This window comes from Mchenga conophoros, linkage group LG16 (assembly GCF_057382185.1).
Source record: "Mchenga conophoros isolate Kocher_MC1m ecotype Shallow Benthic linkage group LG16, M_conophoros_male_GT1.1, whole genome shotgun sequence".
In the NCBI taxonomy this organism is placed as follows: Eukaryota; Metazoa; Chordata; class Actinopteri; order Cichliformes; family Cichlidae; genus Mchenga; species Mchenga conophoros.
In genome coordinates, this window is record NC_140541.1 from 5896091 (window position 1) to 5923139 (window position 27049).

A 27049-nucleotide genomic window follows, 5' to 3' on the forward strand; every position below is an offset into this window, starting at 1 on the left:
ATATTTAAATGTTCCAATTCCAAAAAATCTTGGGATGCTGTGTAAAATACAAATAAAAACTGAATGATTTATAAGACTCATAAACCCACAGATAGATAATAGAGGCTTAGAATAATATCAAATGTTTAAAGTGAGAAAATGTAAAGCCTTTAAATGAGCTTTGGCCCAGAGAAGACATCAGTGTTTCTGAATCACGCTCACATTTGGTTTCTTCTTCGCAATGATAGGGCTTTAACCTGCATTTGTGGATAGCACTTTGAACAGTGTTCACAGACTGTTCCTGAAGCCCTGAGATTACCATTACAGAATCGTGCCTGTTTTTAATGCTGTGCAGTCTGAGGGGCTGAAGATCACGGGCATCCAATACTGATTTACAGCCTTGTTCCTTGCACCCAGAGCTTTCTCCAAATCCTCTAAATCCTCTGATGATATTATGTACTGTAGATTATGAGATATTCATGAGACAATTATGAGTCTCTACAATTTTACATTGAGGAACATTACTCTGAAATTGTTCCACAATTTGAAGACACATTTTTTATTGATCTGTGAATGTCTTCCCATTTTGCTCTTCTGTACATTTTGCACAGTGTTGAAACTTTTTAGACCTCTACTTTGTAAAGAAAAGAAAAGAAATCAATAACAAGGCCCTCCATAGATTTTACACATCAAGGTTAGTTTTGTGAGCTTATAAATGCAGTTGTGTTTTGTTTCCTGCAGGGCCAGAGGAGGTTTCCAAGTCTGGGGATTGTCCTGGGAACAACAATGTGAAAAGAGTCTGACAAATGACACAATCAAATTGCGATTTACCAAAGGTCAGGATATCTTGGTCTCTGGAGTGCTGATGTTTATCATTTTATTCAATACTACTGCCCAACTTCATGCATCTCCAATACCAAATGTACCAACATACTTTTCTGTAAGTCACAGTTCACATTTCAGATTCTTTGAAGTACTGCATAGCAACAAGGCATCATCAACGTACATGGGGGAGTGACTCAGCACATTCTGTAGACTTGCTCTGACCCATGTCAACAGCTGTTCAGCAATCAGTTTACAGCGTCTCTACTGTACACAAATGCCGTCAGCGACACTCGCGCTCTATAAATACTGACAGCTCGTCAGCAGCACCACGAGATCTGAACTCCTGAGTGGGTCAAAGATTAAAGGAGCACTACGAAATGGCTATCAGTACACGGCGGTTCAGCAGGGACAAGGCAAACTCAGTGGTGATGTAGATTCCCACAGACAGAGTAGTTTTGGGGAAAAGCCCACATGTCCCTTTAATATTTGTCACACAATGCAAAACCTGACATTAACATTAAAGTCCTTCAGAAAAATGAACCTGTTATATAAAATCATGATGCTGCTATATTTCCACAGCCTTCACGTGTAACTTCATTATAAAACTGAATAAATTAATCCAAATCCCTGCAGCGCCGCATTTTAATACCCTGTCACTTAGTTGCAAAATCCAACACAAAAGTATTTAAAAATGTCTCCCTCGAGAGAACACAAGTTGAAAAGCCCTGAGTCAAATCAGGGAAGCCAAGAGCCAGGGTCTAACTTATCACAAGACCGAGAGAGGTAAGCTTAATTAGCTACAGTAATAAGGTCATACATCTTCTTAAAGGGTCAGTCTAGTGTGAATACCACACTCCACATGGGGTTTTTAGGTCTAATGCACCGGTCGGTGTTACAGTTTCCAGCGAGTCTTTACAAAGAAATCGTCTGCTTGGGACTCGTGTCAGAAGAACTTCTTACTAGCAGAACTAACGATTTACTTAGCTGGATACTTGCACACATTTGCAGCCATAAAGTCTCGTCCCAGCCACACTAACCAGTATAAGAAGAAGACACCAGAAGGTAAATGTTAAGCAGGCTCTGGGAGTAGTTTGTATGCAGGAAAGAAAGCACTGGCACCAGTAAAGAGCTGATGGGATATTACGCACTGCGAGGGAAACCTAATCGATTTTCCAATCCTCCACACTGACACTCTTAAGTCAAATATACTTACATATTACATAGAACACTTACAAACACACACAGCATGGCTTTTGTAAAAACAAAGACATGGAAGAAGGTTAAAATTCAATTTAAAAAGAGAATTATGTGGAGTTATACATTTAAGCTTACTGAATAGCTATAATCTGATCATGAAGCAACTACAGAGAGGAATTCAGTAAGAGGGGAGAGAGAAAACTAAATCAGAAGATCCCTGTGAATGAAACTGGGAAAGGCTAAAAGGCACAGAGATAAAGAAAAATATTTTTAAAACACACAGGAAAAAAACATAGCGTGAGAACAGATAAACCAAAGACAGAACGACTCAACACACCAAATGAATAAAATCTCTTTGTCAGCAGCCAAGCACACAGCCCAGAATGTAATTAAATAACTAGTTGGGTCAGCAAGATCTGAATGTGATCAGTCTCCTCTCTTCAAAGCTGGAACCCTCCCAAACCAGCAGATCCTATTCCCTTCCTGTTCCACCATCTCATCTGGAAATCAATCTCCTCTCTTCTGAGAGAAGCCATTAAACTGCTAATCTAGAGTGCTGTATGCATTTGTTGTAACAAATTCATACACAGAGTCCTCCTGTGTGCCTGTTTCTGATCGACTGAACGAAGAAGAACAGCTTATCAGAGTGTGTATAAGGTAACGGGAGGCGCGCTTCTCTCTGGAATAATCTATCACAAATTTTTCTCATCTTTTCATTACTGAGTTTAACTTAGGGGACTATTTAATCAACGTCCATAACATGCTGGCTTTCTGTGCAGCTGTGGGTTACCTGTCCATATTTAGCAGCCAGGTGGAGAGGGGTCCAAAAGTTGTTGTCAGCAGGATGAGGATCTGCACCGCTCTGCAGTAGCACAGACACCACTTCTCTGTAACCACTCGCACATGCAATGTGGAGCTTCAGAGAGAGAGAGAGCAGCAAAGAGAAATTGTAAGTTTAAGTGCAACAGAAAGCTTTTACATCCTAACACATGTGTGCTTTTACATACCAGAGTAATTCCTTCTTCATTGGGCTGATTGAGGCTTCCCCCTGAGGCTACAAGCTGTCTAACATCAGAGAGCATGGTGCTGGGTCGCTGAATCTTCATGGCATGCATGGATGACACATCCACACCTAAAAAAAACACCACCATAACTGAGAAACTTGTGTTACAGTAAGTCTTTAGTTGGCATGCTTAAAGGAATAGTTCCAAATAATCTGACTCATTATCTTGCAAAGAATTGAACGGGAATGTTGATAAAACTCATATTTCAGTGGATAACGCTGGAACCAGGAAATGGTTAACTCAGCATTGCATGAAGGTTGAAGCAGCTAACGCAACAAAGGGGAAAAGCCTACATCTCACTGACAAATGCACTGTAAGCTAGTTTCCCAGACATGCCTTGCCCTAGACTAAGAGAACTATTCAATAAAGCTCTTGGCTGACAAAGGGTTTGAGTCTACAGCTAAGCTTGTCTGGAAAGAGCCATTACTTGTTTTACTTATTCTGTGCAAAAATGTTAACATAAAAGAAACAGTTTTGATGTAGTTTGATCCCAGACAATTTTTGACCTTTTAACTGCAGCAATAAATCAAAGCCAGATACATATTCTTTTAAACTTACTAGACTAAACTGCTTAAAACAAAGTGGTTTACTGACTTTTGCAGTCTAAAGGAATGAGCTACTTGGTTGTAGCTCATTCCTACACTCCTGCAGAGCTAAACTGTTTACGGGACTAAATCTGAGATTCACGCGTTGTTTTATATTAGCAGTTGTGAACGACATCATATAAGGAGAGAGCTGGCCCTGCGCTCAACAATGAAAATTAAAATACCGACACTTGCTCCACCCTGTGACCTCTGTAACAGGGCCATCAAAGACAAACAGAGGTTTACAAGCGCATCTATCCCAAACAATGAAGATCTATGTATCTTTTCATAATTAAATACACACTGCACACCTTACTTTGGTTGCTGTAATAATGTAGATTGATTGTCAGTCAATCTATATTTCAGTGCGATAAGCTTGAGGGCACTAACTAATAGGACTTTTCCAAACAGCCGTGATTAAATCAGGTAATCAATAGTACTGTGTTTCCAAACAAATTAGAGCCTCTGGGTGTGGAGGCCTTTAAGACATACTGATAGTAAAAAAAAATCCACAGCTTGCCAGAAACTGTGGGAATCCAGTGGTGGATTAAACCGTCAGTGACTTAACGAGAACAGTGAGAATGAGCTAGACGATTTTTAAAGAAACCGATGGCATGGCGGAGTACAAAAAATATCCTGATGCAGACACACACGGAAAGTCTGTCGTTCTCCTATAACCACGCAAACTTGATGGGGTGAGAGCGCATGCAGCCAGGTTGCTATAGCAACAGAGGCTGAGCGAGGCTGTGTGAGAAAAAGTATGTTTTATGGTGGCAAAACCAAATGCGATTGGGCGGTGTGGTGTGGTGGATGGGTGGTGGCGGGTTGGGTTGATGGGGGAGGGTCAGAGGTGCTGCAGGTTGGCGCGGTGGGGGGGGGGGGGGATCACCACAGGGGCTGACAGACAGAAGCAGACTCAAAAGACTCAGAGGCTGGATGTGCGCCCATGTGCAGGGTGCTCTGAGCTCGATGAGTTCGCCGTCTCCACTCACAAGCTTGCATTTGTCATGTTATTCAGCGCAGCCTCATGTGTGGCAGATGGGTGAGGGAAAATCCTCAATCATTGTCATCATCTGTTTCTATCCAGCTTTGTCAGCATGATTCCCGTTCTTCATTCTCTGCATGTCTCTCGATATTTTTTTCTATATATTTTCTTCTCCTTCTGCCCTCATGCGTCTCTGCCTATACCGCTTTCCTCTCCCTGCGCCTCTGTCTCTTTAATTTCCTACTTTGCTGTTAACCTTCACCTTTTTTAAGAGACTAGTGCCCCATTCACGATATACCACAATTATGCCTGTGGGTGTGCCTCACCTTCATGCACAAGTACACACACAGAGCAACTCATGTTTAGCTGCAGGTATAACATAACATCCAAATACGTCCCAAGCAAGACAAATGTAGTCATTAGGATTTTTTTTTCCTCTTTGAAAAAAGGGTGTGACATAACAGAAGTGAGCCATTGGATTTGTTTGGGAAGAGTTAACACACATTAAATACCAACTTTACCGTTTTCCTCCAAGTGTTTTCGGAGGATGTAGCTGGTCTCCGTCCCCTCAATGGCGTAGTCCAGAGGAATGTTTCCATTGATGTCCTGAAGCAAAATGTTCACTCCAGCCTTCCAAACGCAGGACAGAAAAAAGACAAGAAAAATAATTTACGAGCAAACTCTGTTTAAGCATGTACCCTGAGCCATTCATCAGACTTGAAGAGATGATAAATTGGGAGTAATTATCTTGGCTTCCCAGAGGGATATACCTGAGCAGCGCCATGGAGATGCTAACAGACAATACACTGAATTAAAGCCATTATTAAATCACTGCCTGGGGGGGCAGTAAAAAGTGGGTGCATTGGTTAACACTGCCTGGGATCACACAGGTCAGTGTGTGTGTGTGACAAGATTAATATGTGTTCATTCAACAGGGATGCTGTCAGAGCATAAGATAACACAAGAGGCCTCCCTCTGGAACCTTTAATGATTGCCTGATGACAGTCGTCAACAATCAGTGTTCACTCTATGGTTTATTGTTTCTCTTGAAAGGAAATTCCCCACCAAAAATGCACCTCTTAACCTGTAAACCACAAAGGTGTGCAAGCTGAGCAATATGTACTCTAGTTACAGTGACGCTGACAGGGCCTTCCCGCTGTCTTCTTTTCTTTTTTTTTTTAGTAATTGCCAGTTGTCAGCATCCAACCATAAAATGCTTCCTGCTGTTTGACTAAAACATAAAAAAGCAAGTCAATGTAGCTCTCAGAGAAGGACGAGATCTGACAATAGGGATGAGAGACTAACTGACGGTCCTTGTTTAATATTTATAGTTAATAGATTTCTAACGACCTGTTTGGAGTGTGGCAAAGAGATTTATGGTCTAGTCCTCAGGCAGGCAGCGATGGAGGGGCTGGGGAAAGAAAAGAAAACTGAAAATGCAAAGAGGGAGCAAGCTTACTGAACTGCACGAAAGCTGTTAACCTTAGTGCTCTGAAAACCAATCAGCAAAATCATGAGAAAAAACAAACTTCGAAATAAACTTTATCTGTCCAGTTGTCTTACAAATAACAGACGTATTTTATTAAAAGAAATAAATAAAATGAAAAGGGAACATTTCTGATTCAGGGACACTGAATTCAGTTTTGACTGATCTGAAATGTGTTCCAGTGAGATCCACAGCTTCATTGTGCATCCATCTGTGCTGTCCAGTGGGAGCTCTTTTTGCTCACTTATGAGGGTGAGCTGGGGGTTAACAAAGAGAATTAATTAACATTAACTATCAGCTGGTGCTTCATGACTATTCATGAAAAAAAAAAAAGCCTTATCACAATGTGAAACACAGCTTGAGAAGAGCAAGATATGAGATGATGACGAGTAAGTCAGAGTGGGAGTGCGCATTAAGGGGGCACAATTATCCCCCCTCTGCCAAACCCACACAGCAACTACACAAACACACACTCCACCCTCACTCCCTCAAACACTTATGGTGCTTTGCACCCAGTGGTAATCTGCAAAACGTCCTAATAAACCTGAAAGGAGTTCTCATGGTGCCTCTCTTAGCATGCATGTGAGTATTACACAGTGGGAGGAGAAGTGTGCTAATCCACACGTTTACCATCAAGATTCAGTAGCGGTAAATAGATGTGCAGCAGAATGAAGTTATTACCTGACAGACAGATACATTATGTCCTCTCTAAACATCCACACCTATACACCTCTACAAAAAGCATCCAGAAAAAACATTTAAACATATAGAATAAGAGAATAGAACAGCCCTTTACTGTCACTGTACATGTACAACAAAATTGTGGAAATATGTTGCTGCCCATTCTGAGAAGGTTAAAACTGCACAAGCAGGACATAATCCTGCACCTGATACTGTTATAAGACAGGGCTTTTCATCCGAGAGTGAAACAATCACAAGAAGGAAATCAGCAGAGAAACTCATTGTATGAATGTAAAAATGCTGGTTTAGCTGTACAAGTTCTAACAATAACAACCAACTGTCATTTAGGAACAAAAAAAGGTATTATGGCACACAGACCTCAGCCAACAGACACAGATTATGAAGCAGGAGCACTAGGCACCACCAATCCAGTGACAAAATCACACATGATAATTGCTGACAGATATAAATGGGTTTGTGTTGTCTGGCAGTCAAGCGTAGTGCAAAGGGGTTATAAAGTTGAGTTGTGAGCCCCACACAAGCCAGCACCATTATGATGGATCCACCAAAGACATCCCAGAGATGGAAATCTGTTAATGCCAAACTCCCTGTGGTTCATAATGGCAGTTGTTAAACACAGTGACTGCTAAAAATCAATAACAACTAGTAAATGTGTGTTGAAAGCTGTCCCTGGGGTAGTTACTGCTGAGCTGGACACCTTCGGTGTGAAAAGCTAACCAGCACTGACAGCTCGCATACGATGAGGCATCAGTCCAACGTATGTCTGACAGACCAGTAAGCTTCTGTCTTAATCAATACAGCTGTCTACAGCTGTTCTTCTGACAATTTATGTAGCCTAGACAAAAAAAATGCTACTTTTACTGAAATCGATTGTAGTCGGATCATAGCCATAGCCCCAACCACAGCTCAGAACAGCAGTGCAATCTACACATAGAATCATTTAGACCTTCAACCTACTCTTCTGTTCCCATGTTTTACTTTTGTGACAATTTTGCTTGCTTTTACAAAAAGAGCAGATGTTGCAGGAAAATAAGGAGTCATGATTTCATAAAGATTTTAAGTAATGTGCAGCACAGAAAATCTTTTCATTCTACTGAAAAACAAAAATGAATATAAAAAAAAAAATTGTCAAAAGTATAGGTTGAATGAAAAAGCGAGGGGGATGAAAATCTACCCGATGAATGCAAATATGAATGTCCCAAAATAAAGAGTACGTAATACATTTCCTGCTAATATTACGAGCAGTTTTCTGGGACCTAGCTTATAATGCACTAAACGACTAAGCAACAGTTGCCTGATGAACCACTGTGATGTTTGGGGGTTGCACTGCATTATTAGCAGAGAGGCAGAGAGAGTGATTTCAACTGATGTCAAGTGAAGTTCAGTGCAGCCAGAGGCTTGCTGTTAAACGTCTGACTTCAAAGGACTCGGAGTTCACAAGTTCTAAATTCATTATTTACAAGCATGGAAAGTGGGTTAATTCAACGACTGTACCCGTGCTGGATTTTGAGCAGTAAGACAGGAAATTACATTTTGCAAGAGAAACTGCTTCCAGTCGATCACGTGATTCCATTCCTCTCCTAGCACAAGACTGAAAGCTACACAGCAAAATCTCCAGTGTTAAATTAACACTGGAGATTTTGCTGTGTAGCATTTCACAGAAAATGAGAAAATAAAAGGAAAAAAAAACAGAAGTGGTTTTGTTTCAAAAGGTAGAAACTTTGACAGGAACCAAAACAGAGCCTCCAGACTAAAGACAAGAGGAACAATCTGACTTTCACAGAAATTCCAACATTTCCAGTGACACTGGGGGTGTGTTAGTGTATGTTGCATGTCTGTGAAGGCACCAATCGTGCTTTCACAGATGCTGCCATCTCGACGACACCTGTGTCAGGACAGGCCTGTCTAAATGTATACCAGTCACATGGCTTCATAGTTAAAGAGCTTGGGTTCTAAAAGGACCTGCCTGCAGTCAACTCCTGTTACTTGCTGAAAACATTTGGTTGGGATGGAACAAAAAGTGCAAAAAAGAAGCCTCTAAACTGCTGAGCAACTGAAATATGAATTTTAGCCTCTGTCCTATTTACAATTAAACAAAGGGTTTTAAAGATCTGCAAATATTTGAATCTTTATTCCCATTTTATACATTTTGGGAAATATAGCTGTAGCATTTTCCACTCTGAACTGCGAGTTAATCCTACTAGGGTGTCAATAACAAACATTTACCAGAACTGGAGTGTCAATGGTTTCTGGAAGGGGTTTGGAAATGGGCTGGGAATGACAGAGCTTAGAAATGGCTCGCTCTCCTGCTGTTTGGAGGGAGGAGATAAGAGAATTAACATTACTGCCAATCCGGATGCAGAAAAGGAATTCACTCATATTTCTAATCATTCCCCCCATCCCTCTACTTTTCCACATGACAAGCTTGGTAACATCTCTGTCAGCAAAAAAAGCACTCTGTTGCTCTGAGAAGGAACTGGAAATCAAGGACAGGGAAACAGAGGACAAAAGGAGGGAAATAGCAAAAGAGATGATGGAGTGGAGACAATAGATTAGTATATACTAGCAACATTATTCCTTCTTGTGCCAATCAAAGATAAGGGTGCCAGTCGAGCTCCTCGAGTGAGGCCATTGTTAAATAAAGCCGTTACATTCACAGGGAAGAGCTTGCAATTAGAGCTCTGACGAGGGAACAGCCTGACAACAGAGCAGAAAGACTGGAAATTGGCAAGAGTCTGCGGTGAAGGAGTTGGGTGTCAAAATGAATAAACAGAAGAAAAGGGATATTGGATCTCTATCGGAAATACTGTTGGACTAAAGCTATTTTTGCCATGGTAGACTGAAAGAGCTTGGGTTCTCCTTTCAGAAATTATACTCCCTTGCTGTTCATAGCAGAAAAAAGAAACTCGAGCGTTTGTCTTACTATGAAGTGAAAAATTCACCCCAAGGAAATTTGCACCATTTTGAAAACTCAAATGTTGGAAAGTGTTTTCTTCCTTTCACCCAAATGTTGTCACGAGCATGCGCAGGGACACACTCACAGAAAGCACAAGCAAAGCCAAATACAGTACTGTGCAAAAGTCTTGAGCTAGCCCTCATTTCTTCTTTGGGTTCCAGTGGTCCTGAGCATTTCTCCAGGTTTTCTGAAGGTCTTTCAAGGTTTTTCTTTGGACATTGGCTGCTTTTTCACTCAATTTCAGCCCAATCCTTGTACCATTTTCAGAGGAATGTTTTTTTTCTGGCTTATTACACCACTTAACACTACTAAGCATAAAAAGCAACCTAACTCATGTGTCTACACATAACAGACAGCTTACCAAAGAACTCATTTTAAATATTATTATTATTATATACTTTATTACTAGAAACCTGTTGCAAAAACAACATCGTTTATTCCTGTTTCTTTAACTGAATCTACAAAAAATTTCAAATATAACAAAATTTGAAGAGCATAAAATAGTATTTTTTAACCAGTGATAAATTAAAAAAAATCAGAGGACAAGTTGAGGACAAAATAGGTTGCAGGTCTAAAAACCAGTCTGCAGCAGATGAACAGTGTCTGAATGCACTTAAGAATTCCAGAAAAGACCTGACAAAGAAATTTACAAGAACAAAATACACATAACACCAAATAATAATGCTCAAGCTAAAATCACACAAAGTCAATGTTTGTTTAATTTACTGTGATCCCTTGTGTCTTAATATTTCAATAAATTTCTGCACCCATTTTCCGAGCAAAATATAAAGAAATGAGGGACGGCTCAAGTCTTTACTGTACTTTGTGTTGGTAAGCTGTAAAAATGTCTGAACTTCTCATAGTTTTTAATTTCTAACAAATGTTCTTCCTTTTTCTTCCCTCTTCCCCTGTTCTCTTCCAACAGAGCAGAGTTATGCGTCAATATGGCCCAATTTATGAGGAACTAGTTCTTTCCTGATAGCGAACGGGAAAAGTACAGAATCAATCTCTGTCTCTCTCTCTTTCTCTCCCATGGCATTGCCCATCATGAAAGCCCCCGAAAACACAAGTCACTGCATTAAAGTGCATTTGAGATACATACAGGACACCCTCCCTAAGCAAACTAGGCACCCCACATGCTTGTAGGGATATTAAATGCACGCAAATACACAAACACTATTAATTATCTGTATTCTTTTTTCCTGGGAAATACTTCAAACGTATACATTCCTCCCAGGAAAATCTCTTCCCTTTCCCACAGACAGGAAACACCAATCACTCAGGACCCAATCAGCAGAACCAGAATCCACTGGATTCTACACAGTTCTACACCACATGCAACCCTCTCTGCGTCTAATCAACACCAGCGCAGCAAACTCAGCCCACTCAGTGACTGGGCTTCATGTGCATGCCCTCCCTTACAGCTGGCACTGCTCTCATTATGGACCTAATCAGTACAACCAGGGCTCTTGTCAAGACATTCTCCACAGAATAGTCTCTCTTTGATATGATGCAAATGCCGAATTCCAAATATCCTAATTTTCGGAGATTCAACTGGATTTGTGAAAGAATAAAAAGCTCTGTTTCAGATCCTCAGCCACACAAAACCCCTCATCAATGGAAGATGCTCCACTTGGACAGAAAATTCTTGATGACTAATGTGAGCCAGTAGTTCAAAGCTACTTCTAAATGAAGCGTGAGTACCAACCAGGTCCAACACACTAATCTAATTTGTAGCTGACACACTTGGAATTGCAAAGATCAACCAGAAAATTACAACTACAGCCAAAACGTGTGTCCTTGAATGTCTCTGTATGTTTTCTTTTTTCCTTCCAATATACTGCATGGTCATGTTTTAATGTGTGTTTCTCACCACCAGCAGCAGCAGCACCATATCAGCATGGTCACACACACAGGCTACATGTAGGGCTGTCCACAGGTCTTCGTCCTGCAGGTTGACGCTCAAGCCTCGTTCAATCAGAAGTTCTGCTGCAAAGACATTGTCATGGCGGGCACACTGCAGAATGCAAAAAGAAGGAAATTACAGTACAGGGAGTGCAGAATTATTAGGCAAATGAGTATTTTGTCCACATCATCCTCTTCATGCATGTTGTCTTACTCCAAGCTGTATAGGCTCGAAAGCCTACTACCAATTAAGCATATTAGGTGATGTGCATCTCTGTAATGAGAAGGGGTGTGGTCTAATGACATCAACACCCTATATCAGGTGTGCATAATTATTAGGCAACGTCCTTTCCTTTGGCAAAATGGGTCAAAAGAAGGACTTGACAGGCTCAGAAAAGTCAAAAATAGTGAGATATCTTGCAGAGGGATGCAGCAGTCTCAAAATTACAAAGCTTCTGAAGCGTGATCATCGAACAATCAAGCGTTTCATTCAGAATAGTCAACAGGGTCGCAAGAAGCGTGTGGAAAAACCAAGGCGCAAAATAACTGCCCATGAACTGAGAAAAGTCAAGCGTGCAGCTGCCAAGATGCCACCAGTTTGGCCATATTTCAGAGCTGCAACATCACTGGAGTGCCCAAAAGCACAAGGTGTGCAATACTCAGAGACATGGCCAAGGTAAGAAAGGCTGAAAGACGACCACCACTGAACAAGACACACAAGCTGAAACGTCAAGACTGGGCCAAGAAACATCTCAAGACTGGTTTTTCTAAGGTTTTATGGACCGATGAAATGAGAGTGAGTCTTGATGGGCCAGATGGATGGGCCCGTGGCTGGATTGGTAAAGGGCAGAGAGCTCCAGTCCGACTCAGACGCCAGCAAGGTGGAGGTGGAGTACTGGTTTGGGCTGGTATCATCAAAGATGAGCTTGTGGGGCCTTTTCGGGTTGAGGATGGAGTCAAGCTCAACTCCCAGTCCTACTGCCAGTTTCTGGAAGACACCTTCTTCAAGCAGTGGTACAGGAAGAAGTCTGCATCCTTCAAGAAAAACATGATTTTCATGCAGGACAATGCTCCATCACACGCGTCCAAGTACTCCACAGCGTGGCTGGCAAGAAAGGGTATAAAAGAAGAAAAACTAATGACATGGCCTCCTTGTTCACCTGATCTGAACCCCATTGAGAACCTGTGGTCCATCATCAAATGTGAGATTTACAAGGAGGGAAAACAGTACACCTCTCTGAACAGTGTCTGGGAGGCTGTGGTTGCTGCTGCACGCAATGTTGATGGTGAACAGATCAAAACACCGACAGAATCCATGGATGGCAGGCTTTTGAGTGTCCTTGCAAAGAAAGGTGGCTATATTGGTCGCTGATTTGTTTTTGTTTTGTTTTTGAATGTCAGAAATGTATATTTGTGAATGTGGAGATGTTATATTGGTTTCACTGGTAAAAATCAATAATTGAAATGGGTATATATTTGTTTTTTGTTAAGTTGCCTAATAATTATGCACAGTAATAGTCACCTGCACACAATGATATACCCCTAAAATAGCTAAAACTAAAAACAAACTAAAAACTACTTCCAAAAACATTCAGCTTTGATATTAATGAGTTTTTGGGTTCATTGAGAACATGGTTGTTGTTCAATAATAACATTATTCCTCAAAAATACAACTTGCCTAATAATTCTGCACTCCCTGTATTGTTAGATTTATTGGAACCACAGGAGTGGTTCAGTGCACATACACTAATAAGTTGTAAATATGGAAAAATGTCCAGCAGTAGTAAATAAAATTTTGCCACTGTCACGGAGGAATGTAATACATTTTTGCAAAAATAAAGGCATGGACAACGGTTATAAGTATAAACATGTTACATTTATATGAGTGACAATATCATTCTGTGAGGACACATAACAATGTCCTGATTTTTTAAATCTGTGCATTAGAAATGCAGGAATTCCAGGGAAGATGAATGTGAGTGTAAAAAATGCCACTTCCTGTTAGGGACATATCTTACCAAGTGTAGCAAGGATCCCCCAGAGGAAATGGGAGTGTTGGGGTCAACACCTTCTTTCAGGAGGCGCAACACTGCAACACACCAAACATCCATATGTTAGCACCTGCTGTTTGCGAGGACAGGCAGCGTGCTTAAGGCAAGCACAGTAGACACATACGCAAACACAGGCATCACTATCAAAACCGATGTGTGTCGAGTGAGTGTCCTCTGACTGTCCTTGTTACGTCAGTGCGGATCAGTGTTAAGTTGTGCGTGCATGTTTGGTAACCCCTGTTTTCTGACCTGCTGCTGGGGCAACAGCGAGCCACGCAACCCAATAACACACTGACACAGATCGACTAAAGGAAACATAAACCATTACAAACAAGCTGACACAGTCAGACATAAACAGATAAGCAGACATGGTTAACACAGATAAGCAGGGTCCTAAGATTTTGCTATAAATTTGATGTGTTTTTAAAGAAATAAATGTGAACGTAGCAGCACACAGTGACAGAGCGAGAGCGACAGGACACTGGGGTGTGCGACAGATGAATAGAGACTGATAGTCAAAAAGAAAGGCAGGTGGAGCGCTGTAGTTTGGACACATGTGAATTCAGTGACACTGACAGCACTAGAAGGCTGCTGACTGAACCGAGGAAGACCTTATACCAACACTGTCACACAATCCCACCACATATGCCACATACACAAACGCATACAGTCTGTTGCATTAGCACATACATGAACATCCACACAGAGCCATGGCAAAATATTACACTTTAAAGTTTTTGCTAAAATCTAAAGGAAAGGATCTGTTAAACATTACTGTCTTAAAATTTACTAGCATTGCAAATGGATTCACCTGCGATAAATATGTGTATTTTATAAACACAGATAACTGTTTGAAGTGTGCATCGTGCATTTACACACCATCCACAACTACAGTATATGTTAACGAACTAAAACACCACATCAGAAATCAGGGAACAATTAACAATGAGCTGGTTGGCAATAAAAATTCAGAATTATCTTCAGATATTAAGCAAAGTAAAATAAAATCTCAATAATTTAAACATTTATCAATCTAACGTAATATGATGTATGGTTTGGACATGGCAGACCTGAAAACAAGATTAGAAATGAGTATATGAGAGTGACAACTTAGGCTGAGCAGTTTGAAGACAAAGTTAAAGGCTGAGATCATTTGGGACACATACAGAGCAGGGATAGTGGATATATTGAGAAAAGCATTTTGCCCATGGAGTCGTCAGAAAGGAGGAAAAGACGACTGCAGGAAAGGTTGATGGATGTAACGCAGGAGGACATGCAGGGGGTTGGTGTGCAGAGGGTTCATGTGTTGGTATAAGAAAGGGGAAAGGGTGAGATGGAAGAAGAGGATATTCACTAATCACTTGGTTGGCCTATCATTGTAGAGGCACATGCACACATATCAAGCAAGCCAGACATTATACAAAGAATGTTTTTCCATTCTTCTCATGGCTGCAGTGCTTAATAGCATTTAAGTGGTGGATGAGTAATAAACAGACCAGTGCTGGATCCAATCAGCATAATTATCTCCTCAAGTCTCCATATGCTGTGGAGACACAAGACTGTAAAACATCAATTAAAGTACATCTAAAGCTGAATTAGTTACGGGGGAATTGATAATGTTCCTGCTTTCTTGTCTATTAAACAATATATCACAACTCATCAGTGAACTCAGAAGGGCAGTTTTTAAGAATGTAAAGCATCTTGTGATTCACAAATGGTAAAAGTTGGTATATTGAAGGTTGGTATATTTTCCTGGTTAGGATAAACTCGGGTTTTAAAATGACCCAACTGATGGAGTTAGTTAGTAAGGAGCTTTCATTCAACCTGCCTGGATTTTATGGCCCACAGCTGCAGACAGGTCAAGGGTCAAGTGGTTCATAATGTCATCAAGTAGCAAATGGGGAAAAAATGTTTGTCTGACAATATGGCCATCGGGAATCGATAGTACTGTTGCACGCGTGTCCATCTGTTGTGTGCATTAGTAGTAAAGCTGCCAGCTATGCTAAATATCACTAATATTGAAGGCTTTCATTTAAAAATGCTTTGTGTGTCTTATGATCCCAAACATATTTTGTATTATACCTTTATGTAGCTTAGATTAAGATAACAGTTATTATTTATTATTGTAATTTGCACTGCTTTCTTACAATGTCAGTCTTACTTTCGCTGTTTTTTTTTAACTAACTTCATTTGTACATTTTTTTTGCTTTTGATCATTGCTGTATTTATCTCCATAGCATAAGGCTCTTACCAGGTGCCTTTGGCACTTTAACTTAACTGGTGTTTATTGCAGACTGTACTATTTTTATACTTTATACTTTATAATGCTGCTGTAACACAACAATTTCCCTTGTAGGATCAATAAAGTATCTATCTATCTATCTATGAACACTGAAACAAGTTTTGCTTCCTGTAGGCAATATTCCTGTCAAGTCAAACTAGGGGCATCCAATTATCCCTGTCTAACGTACGTCAAATAATGGAAGACAATAGCAAACAAAATCCCAAGACTTTGTTCTCAGCATAAACATGGTATAATCCAAAGTTCAGATAAAGTTTATACAGAACTTCAGAAGCCTGATTTAGACAGCTCAGGTAGGTGTCACCCAAAGTTTGAGTCTTTTTAGTGCAACATTCCCTCTTTGTGTCACTAAGTCTTTACAATAACTAAGTGCAGAAACAGTAGGCAGGGGAAAGTCAAATTTAATACCATGAGCTTCCAAAAAAACCTGAATGTATTGAATTTTATCCCCTGTTTGTTCCTATGGAATCATCTTTACAAAGGATTTGTCAAAGTCCTGCATACACAGAAGTAACGATTAACACAAGCAAAGTTTATTGAAGAAAGATGAAACAGTGTGAATCCATAGTTTAAATCATGGCTTGACAGACTAAATTAGTTCTCGATAACTCTATAATCCCAATAAGGTAATGGGATTTCAACTACAAAAGGAGAAAGCCATTTGTCAAGTCAATAGCAAAAGGGATGCATGACACTGTTTGTCTTAAAGCTACTAACGACGAGCTGTTTTACATTATGAGGTGATGCCACATTATCACGTAACTAAAATGCAAAAGGAACCCTGGAGTTGTGGCAGCTATATATTTATCTCACAGCACAGCCACAACATTAACTGTCTTTATATATTTATTAATTTTTATATGTGAGTCGGTGTATGTAAGTGTGCCACCCTTCAATCAGGCAGTGAAATGAAGAGTGCGCAAAAACTAAAGTCAACTATCTTTTCTGGACAACCACAAAACAGCTGTTCAAGACGTATGTGCAGTTTCCATGGCAACCACATAGGACCTGATAGAAAAAGAGTAAGCACGACGGAGAGAGAAGAGAAAGATGAGAGAGAAATCTAAATTAGCTACAGATTGACAGGTGGACATGAATAGAGCATTATGACCTTGATAACTACTCAGATTCTTAAAAGCCAAACCTGTGACATCTTATTGGCCTTCTTCTTCTTCCATGGAAAAAATACTTCACAGTTACATCCCTACAGTAAGATATTATAAATACAGCTACATCCAATACATAAAACTGTACATGAAGTTAATCAGTAACTCTCCTGAAAATCCATGCTTTCATTTAGATATTAACTCATGCTTGTGTTCAGCACCTTCAGGACCTTTTGCCTACACAGTATATTGCAAAGTATGTGCAGTTCACTGTTAAAAAAGCAGTTCTCCACTCAGGAAAATTAGATTTACATATTGTTGAACTGGAACTGCTTGAAATAGATACAATGCCTCACGCTGACTGTTGTGCAGATACAGTGCAAGGTTGGATGTACTTTTCTCATGGCTCTCTTTTCAATTCTGTGGCTCTTCTTTCTCTTGCTGTACCCTGACATTCTATGAATCTGATCAAATCTCTGTAATGTGCGCTCCATAATGTGCCACTTACATCAGCATTGCCAATTTTCTTCGTATGGCAACCAGACACATTCTTCTCATGTAAACTATCATTCCTTGGCAGCCCTATATGAGATTACGTTCAAATCCCTTACTCTTATAAATGCGTCTGTCTCTTGGGTCCTTATCACAGAGTCATGATCACAAACGGGGGGCCGTCTCACCTCACTGCCCCATGTTTTTGAAATGAGTTTTTCATTCCTCCTTTGTTTCATTCATGATGGAAAAACACAAGTGTAGAGTTTTCAAATAGATAATGAGTCTTGTAAGAGGGAACAGGGAACCACTGCCTACTTATCCCCAGAAAAGGCCATGTAATGGAATTCAGCTTCTGTAACCATGTAATAAATGCCACCAAAGGGGGGCAATGCACGCTCACAGTATTTGAAGTATTTAATAGACAAAACCCCTCCATAAATGTTGACTTGCAACTTTGTTTAAGTTGCGTCCTCCAGTGAAAGAAACACATTACTCTAAAAGACAACTCTCAGACAAATGGTGCTGGTGCATATTTTATCTCGCTTTCTTTTTTCTACAATGAAGCACTGGAATTCTCCTCGTAAAATCATGCCTGCAAAAAGAAAAAAAAGAAAAACTGAAATTGCTTATTTGTGACAGGAAAGGGAAAGTGGGACCGCAAATTGAATGTGAATGCATTTTAATCCGGTTTTACAGCCGGCCATTTTAGGGGAAACTGTCATTATGTGTACTTCTCTTCCTTTGTGTAATTTTAATTAAAATACTCAAACGTAGAAAAAAAACATCTAAATTAAATTCCATCTTCAAACCGAGCACAACTGTAAGAAATGACTTCATAACATTCACATCCTTTGCTCATTTTACCTGTCTGGACACTCATGACTCATCAAATGAAGTATACATTTAATATTAGAAGGTCGGAGAAGTATGAATTCCAGTGTAAAGTTTCATTGCAATATGACAAAAGTTGTCATTAAAGCACATTTATGAAGGATGGCAAAAAAAGGGCTTCTTTTTCTATCAGCTCTGTGGGCCTAGGCCTTGTTCTGTCAAAAACATGACAGATGTCTGACACCCTTTTAATCCCAGTGTGGTGCACTGAGGGAGATATCAAGTGATGTTCCCTACCATCCCTAACATATTTACTTATTTTTCTTCCCCTTTGGTTAAGTTTCACCACCTAGGGGAGAGTATATATAGATGGAAGGCTAACAGAACAGAGCTAAGTGTCTGAAACTTCCCATAAGACTACACTACACATCACAGTGACTTCAACTGTGGTCCAGCACATCCGCCACACAGTATCTAATGATAACAGATGGATATAGTTATGATTATGGATATAACAGAGAATTCCTTTGAGTTAAAATGTATTTCGTGGGCAGTGTCAAGTGGATTCCTTAAACTTTGTATTGAAGCTTTTGCTTCACTGATATAAACACATGGTGTTTAGTACTTTAGGTGTGATATGTTTCTAAGGAGTGCTCCAAAACACTCCACATGACTGGAAGCTTTTATTACCTCCACTTTCCCGACTTCCTCACTGTGGAGAAGTGATTGCACTATGAGTCCCTGTGCTGTGCCTGCAGGATGGATCTATACACATTGATCAATAATGAAAGATGGCCATTCAGACACACTTCACACAGTAATTACACTTCCATATAGTGCACACTGAACAGACACGCAGCACAGGCACAGGGGAAACACGCTCGCCCACTGGTGCAGAGACCGATCCAAATAACAATATTTCTGACTTGAGTTGGAGTCCCCACTGAGGGGACTGTGAATGCATACGGTTGCATAATACAGGTAATCTTTACTGCCAGCAGGAGAAAAGTAGGTTTGACCCGAGGTCTGCGGCAGCTAAAAAGGCCAGGATACAAGAGACACTAAAGGATCATGAGGCTATGAATGTCTTAAATGACAAGCCATTAAACAGTACTGGTCTAAAGAATGGATGTTCTAAAGCAGGGCTGCAGGCTTCACACATACACATGCATGCAAAACAACAATAATCATTAGAAAACAGCAAATTGTTCTAACACAACAAAGTACTGGTGATTTTCTGTGTAAGATCTGATATATGAATGGGGTGCACAGTGCAAAACTGGAGCTCATGAGATTTCGGTTTTTAAAGAAAGTGCTTCAAAGAAAGATGCGGATACAGTCCACAGGTGTCTTAAGATGAGTTTTGGAATTGTACCAATCAAAAAGAGGTACCAAAAACCTCTCAAGATTTGATAACCAAAGTTGGAGAAACCAGCACAAAATGTCATTAAATAGCATTTTTGGAGAGTTAAGACATGGTAAATATTAATAGTAGGTTCCATGGTTACGAGAGCAACAGCTTCACATTCTGATGATTGGTTTTAAAAAAAAAGAAGCAGTTTCACCAAATGTCAAAACACAAGCGAGCCAGATGTTTGCATATGACAGATAAACCCGTGAACGAAGATGACGTGCAGTATTCTCAGATCTACAGCTAGAGCTGTGTGTCCGTGCTATATCTAACCTTAACCCTGCGATATCCTTCGTAATCCAAAAGCATCTTTGCTGCTGTTATTTAGCTTCATCCATTTTCCAATGTTCCCTTTTCTCAGTGTGTTTGCCCTTCCCTCTTCTCTCTCCCTCATCTTACTTCCTGTACAAGACGAATGATAAGAAAAACAAAATCCTTTTGTGACTGCGTGTGTGTAGACTGTGTGTGCATCTCTTATTATCTGGCTGTCGTGTCAGCAGACAAAGTTTCAGCACCTCGTGCCTCGATTTTTTTAATTTTATTTTTTAGTTAAGGCTGAGTCTTATTTGTTAATCTCTCTTTTTGTGTCTTTTTCAGTCACAGCTTCTTAAAGAGCCACCTAAACATCTTTAATTATTTTTCAATAATCATCACCGTCTGAAGCAGACGGCGCTGACAAATTAAGTTGAGATATTTAAATGTATTCAAGATAACAGACATTTTAAAAATACAAGTGTATCTTTAACAAGTATATCACTTGAGCTTACTCTAGAAGGGATCCATGAAATGATAGCTTAATCGTAATGCTGAAAGCATAACATAATTAAAATATTGGCTCTTTTTGGAAGTCATACAGTATATGATCTACTGCTTAAATAGTGACTGTGTTTAAACCCCAACAACAGCTTTTTGGAAATCAGCCAGGCATGATACACATAGCCATAGTTCCAGTATAGAGCATGAAACTGATGTGCGGCACACAGAGTTCATAGCTATTGCTAATTTCTAACCCTAAGTTTAAGTTTGCCAGTGCCAAATATGTTCCCACATTACTCTGGGACAGTCCTGGCCAGAAGCAAATCCTATCTCTCTTTACAAAAAAGGCTAACACGAGCAGAGATAGTGAGAAAAACGTATCACTTCGAGCACCAGCACCACTGAAGAATACTAAAGAAGAGGCATTGTCAGGATATACAGTACTGAGTGCTGATGGATCCAACTTCCAAGTGTAAACTCTAAGTGGTTTGGACAGATCCTTACGCAGAGGCACTGACCCAAAAGAACCAGACAAGCTAGCATAAAAAGAACAGCTGATGAATCTTTAAGGCAGTATTTTTCTTCAAAGATAAAGATATGAAGTGTTCCCTTATCTACAGACGCCTCTGCATGAATCTACTATTTTGTTTCATTTGGAGCCAGTTCTTGTTTTGAGCACCAAATGGTCACAAAGCCCTCACATAGCAAGACAAACGGTGGCCTGGTACCACTTGAGCATCATGGTGGGGCTTAGGTGATTAGGCAGAGGAGTATGCGATCCATGCCAAGCCAGTGAACCCTGTTTTCAGGTTGGCTTTAGCAGTGGCACACCAGCTGCTCCCACATACCCCAGCTGAATCTTACTGGCAGCCAGGGAGCAGAGATTAACACAGTGACCTGCAAAGTCTGCCGGAAGGACTGACGGAGATATGCTCAGACAGATGTGTCGGTGACTGGCAAGTGACTGTCATAGACAAAAAGAAAAATGGTAAGGTTGGACAAAAAGATGTGCCTTTTGGAGTAAAATGTGAATACCCTTTAAATTTCAAGAGGCTTGTTTTGTGACAGAATGATGTCAGCATCAGAAGTTAGTGTGTTTTTATTGTCTGAGGAAAGCTTGCAGACTCCTTTTTCTCTGGCTGGTAACAGAATAAATAAACACACACACAGACAGGAACAAAGAAACATTCTCAGACACAGAAACCGACACAGGAGGGCAGACAACGGCGCTTTTCGCCGACATCAGTAAAATCACAGTCATTCTGAAGCCACAAGAAAGTCTGTGAAGCGTCTGGACTTCTTTAAGTTGCTTGAAGACGTTTCACCTCTCATCCGAGAAGGCTTCTTCAGTTCTAAGGTCAAATGGTGGAGAGTCCCAGATATAAACCTAGTGGGAGTGACCCCCACAGAGGGACAAAAGGACCCCCTGATGATCCTCTAATCGCCTGAGCCAAGGTGGGAAACTGGGCGTGGGTCCCAATCAGCCGGAGTTTCGGTGTGTTCATTGTGAAGAACACAAGAAAGTGTTTTTAACCATTTTTAAATGCTTTAATGGACTATTAACTATCAGCCAATCAAACAGCCGTATCACATGTTCTTTCTTTATCTGTTGAAGAACATTCTTATGTCATCTCGCTCTGTCAGTGTCACTGAACAGCATATGTAGGTGGGATTGTTTTCAACACTTTGCTCTCAAAATCAGGTATTGCCATCTCTGCTACCCTCTTGTCACCCTCGTGTTAACCAGAAGCAGACACGCCCACTCGCAGAAAAATCCGAACACACACCTTCTTTGTCGTTATGATGAATGATGGCATCCTGTATAATATCGGCAGGCCCTGAAGCGAACGTGGTGCTTCTTGCGGTGCGTGGGCAGGGCTCGAACCTTGACTCCACCTTGCTGGCGCTGAAGGCTCTTTTCTCTCTCATAGTACGCCCTTATTTGTTCACAGCGCATCCTCCTGACCAGCCTTTGGCGCTGGCCAATGGGAAGAGACTCCAGCAGACACTGGTCTATCTCCATGTTCTGGCGAAAGACGTTACATAGCTGGAAGCAACCTAGAGACAAAGAGAGAAAGCCAGAAACAGCAAAATAACATTAGTAATGTTTTATCTCAAAAAATTATGTTGCGTCATTTGTCTTTTTTTTACATAAGATTTGTTTTATTCAAGTTTTGAATGCAAGCTGTCCATGCTTCAGTGAGGAGGACAACCTGGTGAATGAGTGAAAACACTATCCCGCTAAACATGTCCTATTGGTGCTGGTGTGGGCCCACTGTGGAGGGCCCCAGACACCCCACACAAAAGTGCCCACATGGGCCCCACATTGGTAAGTCTGCCATGATAGTTACACAGTAAATAAGAAAATGCTCTCTGATTAAAAACAGAAACAAATTTACCTAAAGATGCAGCCGTACATGTCATTTACTTAAGTCTTGTTCCTGACAAGCAGAGATTTGCGTGGATACCCAGATTTATTATTAGGGCTGTGGTCTCAGGCTCGACTTGTTGATTTTTTTGGATGATATGCAAACGAGCCTTGGTCAGAAAATAGCCGGTGTTACTCAGATAAGGAGACAACACTTTATCAAAAGCAGTCGAGGATTTATCACCCACACGGCTTCACAGCTTTGTACTTGGCCAGCTCGATATAGACTGCTAGGTCAAACGTATGCAATGTTTACATTTGTTCAGCTTTAGCAAAGAGTGTACGCTGACTCAATCATATCATGTCAAAGAAGCACTCTGTGTGGGTGCGTTTTCGGCCAAAATGTCAAGTATAAACCTTTTCACAGTTCATCGCTGAAAAGTATGAACATATCATAAGTGTGCAGCAGAACTGTCATTTTTCAACTGTCATATTTTCACCTTGATTTGTTCTAGTAATCTTTTTTTTTCCTTTTTTGACACGTTCATCCGGCCACAGCTGTACAAACTCCAGTGTCTATCAGTAGCAGCTGCTACACAGACCAAGCTGTCTCCCTCATTGGAAGGGAAAGTGATATCACAGGGGGAATAGCAGAATTTGTTATTGCTTTATTGCTTGTTTCCTCAGCAGCTCTTATGCTGAATCACCAGCTGATGTAGTTCTATTTTTGGATAACACATGAATATGGGCAGGTGCTCAGTGATCGGATCTGGCCTGTGATCTTGTTTTCAGTCTAACATAATGAGCTTAAAGAGATGTAACGCGATAGCATTGGGTCATAGTGGAGGATATCTTCATGTAATAACTGTAAATACTCACAGCAACAAAACAGTGTCAGCTGAGTTCTTCAGCTTTGTTCACCAAGATAGTGAACCAAAGAAAATTGTGCCCTACATTAAATATGTGTATTTTGGTCTTAGCTTACTTTGCTACTCAATCATTTTGGAAAAATCATCAACACCCAGCGAGAGGAAAGTTAAACCACAAACACACCCTTTAAAAAGTAATGAGGGTGAATGGAGATTCAAAACATTTCACTTCCAAACATCACAGATGTTCTCTTATGAATTTTACTTGTTCAGAATAAATTTGAAGAAAGTTATTATCCAGAATGCCTTACATTTAAAAAAAAAAAGTAGTTAGCACACTGAGATCTTATTTATTTATTCATTTATTAAACATGTCTCAGATAATAAGAAGCATCCATGTCCTCAGGTGTGTTGAAGCGGTAATGTGTTCTCTAAATATCAGCTTTTTATAGCAATTTTATTATAAAGCACATTTTATTATGTAAACTTAATGTGCTTAACAAAGAAGAGAAAAACATAAAAAAGATCTGTGAAGCTTTGCCTTAAGGCACAAAAGCAAAAATAAAATGTAAGAAACAAATCAAGAGCTGCTTTTTATGCTTATTTATAATTCACTGAGGACAATAATTCTAGAAAATATGCTGCACTCCATACACCAAACAATTAGTGCAGAGCAAGTGTGATTATTTTGTTTAGTACAGCTCTAAACTTTGCACTATAAAAGAATAAATTCTTTGCTGATTTTAAATTTAAAAAAGTATTCTGAAATTGCTGAACAATTTTCCCACTCGCTCTTTCACAAAGTGGTAAAAGCCTCCCAATCGTTACTTCTGAAACTATCAGCCTCTCTGGGATGCGCTTTCTTTTTATAGCCAATCATTTTACTAATTAGTCTAATTTCTTTTATTTATTTTCATTACACGACCTTTCCAATCTTCCTGCCCTGACCTTTGCGGGCATTTAATGACTACATGATTTTCTCAGGTAATTTTCAGTTAGTTAACAGTTTTAATAATTTGGGAATGATGGCATCTTGATTTACGCTGTTAAAAACATTTTTTTAAACCAAGCTGCATCCTTTTTTGTTTGTGTCAGCATTTTGCCCAGTTGTGTGCAGGCAGTCGTTTAGCATCCCAGCTGTGAAGGATATTTGCTCATTGTTTAGCCCTGGGGTGGGTTGTGTGAGACACCACAATATTTTATGTGTTGTTTTTTTTCTGTCCTAACAGAGTGTATCAATTCTTCTGACTGTGCATAATCTATCTGCCTCTCAGTGGAACGTAGCCAAACAGATCTCATCACAAGGCAGCTGCGAAACTTATTCTGGTCTGCTTGGGTGATGTAAAGTAGTGGGACTCTACAGCAGGAGGGCCAAGCCTCGGAAGACCAAAAGAGCTCATGTAGAAATATAAAAAATCAAAAGATGCTAACACTTTTAGGAATAATAATTTGTTACAAAGTAAGTTAAAGTGCAAACAGAAGACGAACTGTCATGACAGCACTGATAATATGACAAATTCAGGTCATAGTCAGCCCAGAGGACAAGCAAAACATGAAGACAAGATAGTCTTTGCACAGACAATGACTCACTAACTTATGTCTCTTTGGGCATGTTATATCCCACTCCTTACATTTCTCAAACTGCTCTTCTTTTATTGTGCTTGTTTTTTTTTCTTCTTTGCCCACTTTTGATTTAGTTCTCTCTTACTTTGAGTATTTTTGTCTGTTCACTGATGTAGCACTCTTTTTCTCCGTCATCTGTCTGCTTCTCTTTTAGGGTGACTGAGCACACATCAGTGTTTTCAGCAGGTGAAAAATACTGTTAGCAGGGCACTTTTAAAGCACTGCATGCTTTCCAACACCTTCTGTTTCTTTGTCACAACTTTATCAGGTCTTAAATATCTTATTTTTCCAGAGCTCCAGACTGTGACTGGTCACACTTTACCGTCAGAGGAAATAACAGTATCAGACACACATTATTGTTTTATTTCTGTCCCAGGGTGTTTTCTGTCTGTTTCTTACTTTGTATCTGTGATGTTAGTTTTCCATTGTTTTTACACATTAGAGAGTGTTGCAAGTTATCTCATATAAGTGTAATATGCATAAGAGCTATGCACATTTGTTCCCCAGTCCAGCACTTGCACTACCACCTGAGAATCTTGGCACTAGAGCCAACTTTCTGAGACTGTAAACTGGGGCTTTTCTTTCAACAGTGAAAAGCAACCTAACAATAAAAGAAGTCCTTAACTGTCGAGGCATAAGTACATTGCTGTTACTTTTTAGAGTATACCAGAAGCTGTCATTTGAAGGGGCTGGGGTGTGTTTGGATTTTTATCAGGCAGAAACAAAGACGTCCTAGCAGACAAAAAGATGCTTCTGTGTGCTTTTTTTGTTTGTTTTTGTTTGATATACATCTACACATTCATTTGAACACCTGCACCCCCCCCCCCCCCCACACACACACACACTTCCTTCACAATACATCAGTGCCATCTGCTCTGGACAGACATGTAAAAAAAGCGTTCTTTTGTATTCAAGTTCCAGACGGGAGTGGTGGGTGGGGGTCATTATTATACTGCTCATGCCAGGTGCTTCAACTGTATTTTATTTTGGGAACTTGGCTAACGGTTGAAACACAGAAACACACTCAACCTACTGCTTTTTCTAATAATATACGACAATGTGTCTCCACAGTCTTGCATTCTCAGTCCCACAGTTGTTGCCTTATTTTTCTCCTGTTCTTATATGCACACGTGACAAATTAAAGGAAAAACCATCATAAATTGTTTTAATAAGGTGTTGGGTTACCACATGCCTACAGAGGAGCTTAATTGCAACATGACATTAATTCAGTGAGTCTCTATATCTCTTCCGTGGGGAATTAAACATCACTCTGCCAAAGGATATCCCCTCACATGATGGTCGTTCATCTAAAGTCTCACATAGATCTTCAATTTGGCTGAGAGGTATTGGCTGTGAAGACAGTATGTGATTCATATTAACTTTATACTTATTTCTCCAATCAGTGATCCTTCATGATCTACGGAAGGGGGGGCATTATAATTTTGAGAGAGACCACTACCATCAGGAAAGGAATGCTTCATGATAGGTTAAAAGGGATCAATTTGAGCAATCTTGCATTAATTTATAGTGACTCTGCCCAGGAAAGATACACGT

The 27049-nt window shown here is 40.1% G+C and overlaps 1 protein-coding gene and 1 long non-coding RNA gene across 2 annotated transcripts; both read right to left on the reverse strand.

The window, feature by feature from the left end:
- Positions 1-1084: 1084 nt before the first annotated feature.
- Positions 1085-5418, reverse strand: LOC146556148 (protein phosphatase 1 regulatory subunit 12C-like). The gene is made up of 5 exons (XM_085249651.1): positions 5308-5418; positions 5156-5264; positions 3009-3133; positions 2792-2917; positions 1085-1147 (listed from the first exon to the last, which is right to left on the reverse strand). Exons 1-5 carry the CDS (start codon positions 5416-5418, stop codon positions 1085-1087), a joined length of 534 nt encoding a protein of 177 aa, XP_085105777.1.
- A 6238-nt stretch (positions 5419-11656) lies between these two features.
- LOC146556149 (uncharacterized) lies at positions 11657-22473 on the reverse strand. Its single transcript, XR_014888892.1, has 3 exons — positions 22423-22473; positions 13702-13772; positions 11657-11795 (listed from the first exon to the last, which is right to left on the reverse strand). It is a non-coding gene; the product is annotated as an uncharacterized LOC146556149 (long non-coding RNA).
- Between the last annotated feature and the right edge of the window lie 4576 nt (positions 22474-27049).

Excerpts from the sequence above, each read along its gene's own strand:
- LOC146556148 (XM_085249651.1), bottom strand. The coding sequence starts at position 5,418 with ATGGCGCTGCTCAGGTATATCCCTCTGGGAAGCCAAGATAATTACTCC. Across the intron at positions 5,265-5,307 it reads TGCTTAAACAGAGTTTGCTC|GCTGGAGTGAACATTTTGCT; the intron begins GTAAATTATTTT and ends TGCGTTTGGAAG. Across the intron at positions 3,134-5,155 it reads AAAACACTTGGAGGAAAACG|GTGTGGATGTGTCATCCATG; the intron begins GTAAAGTTGGTA and ends TGTTTTTTTTAG.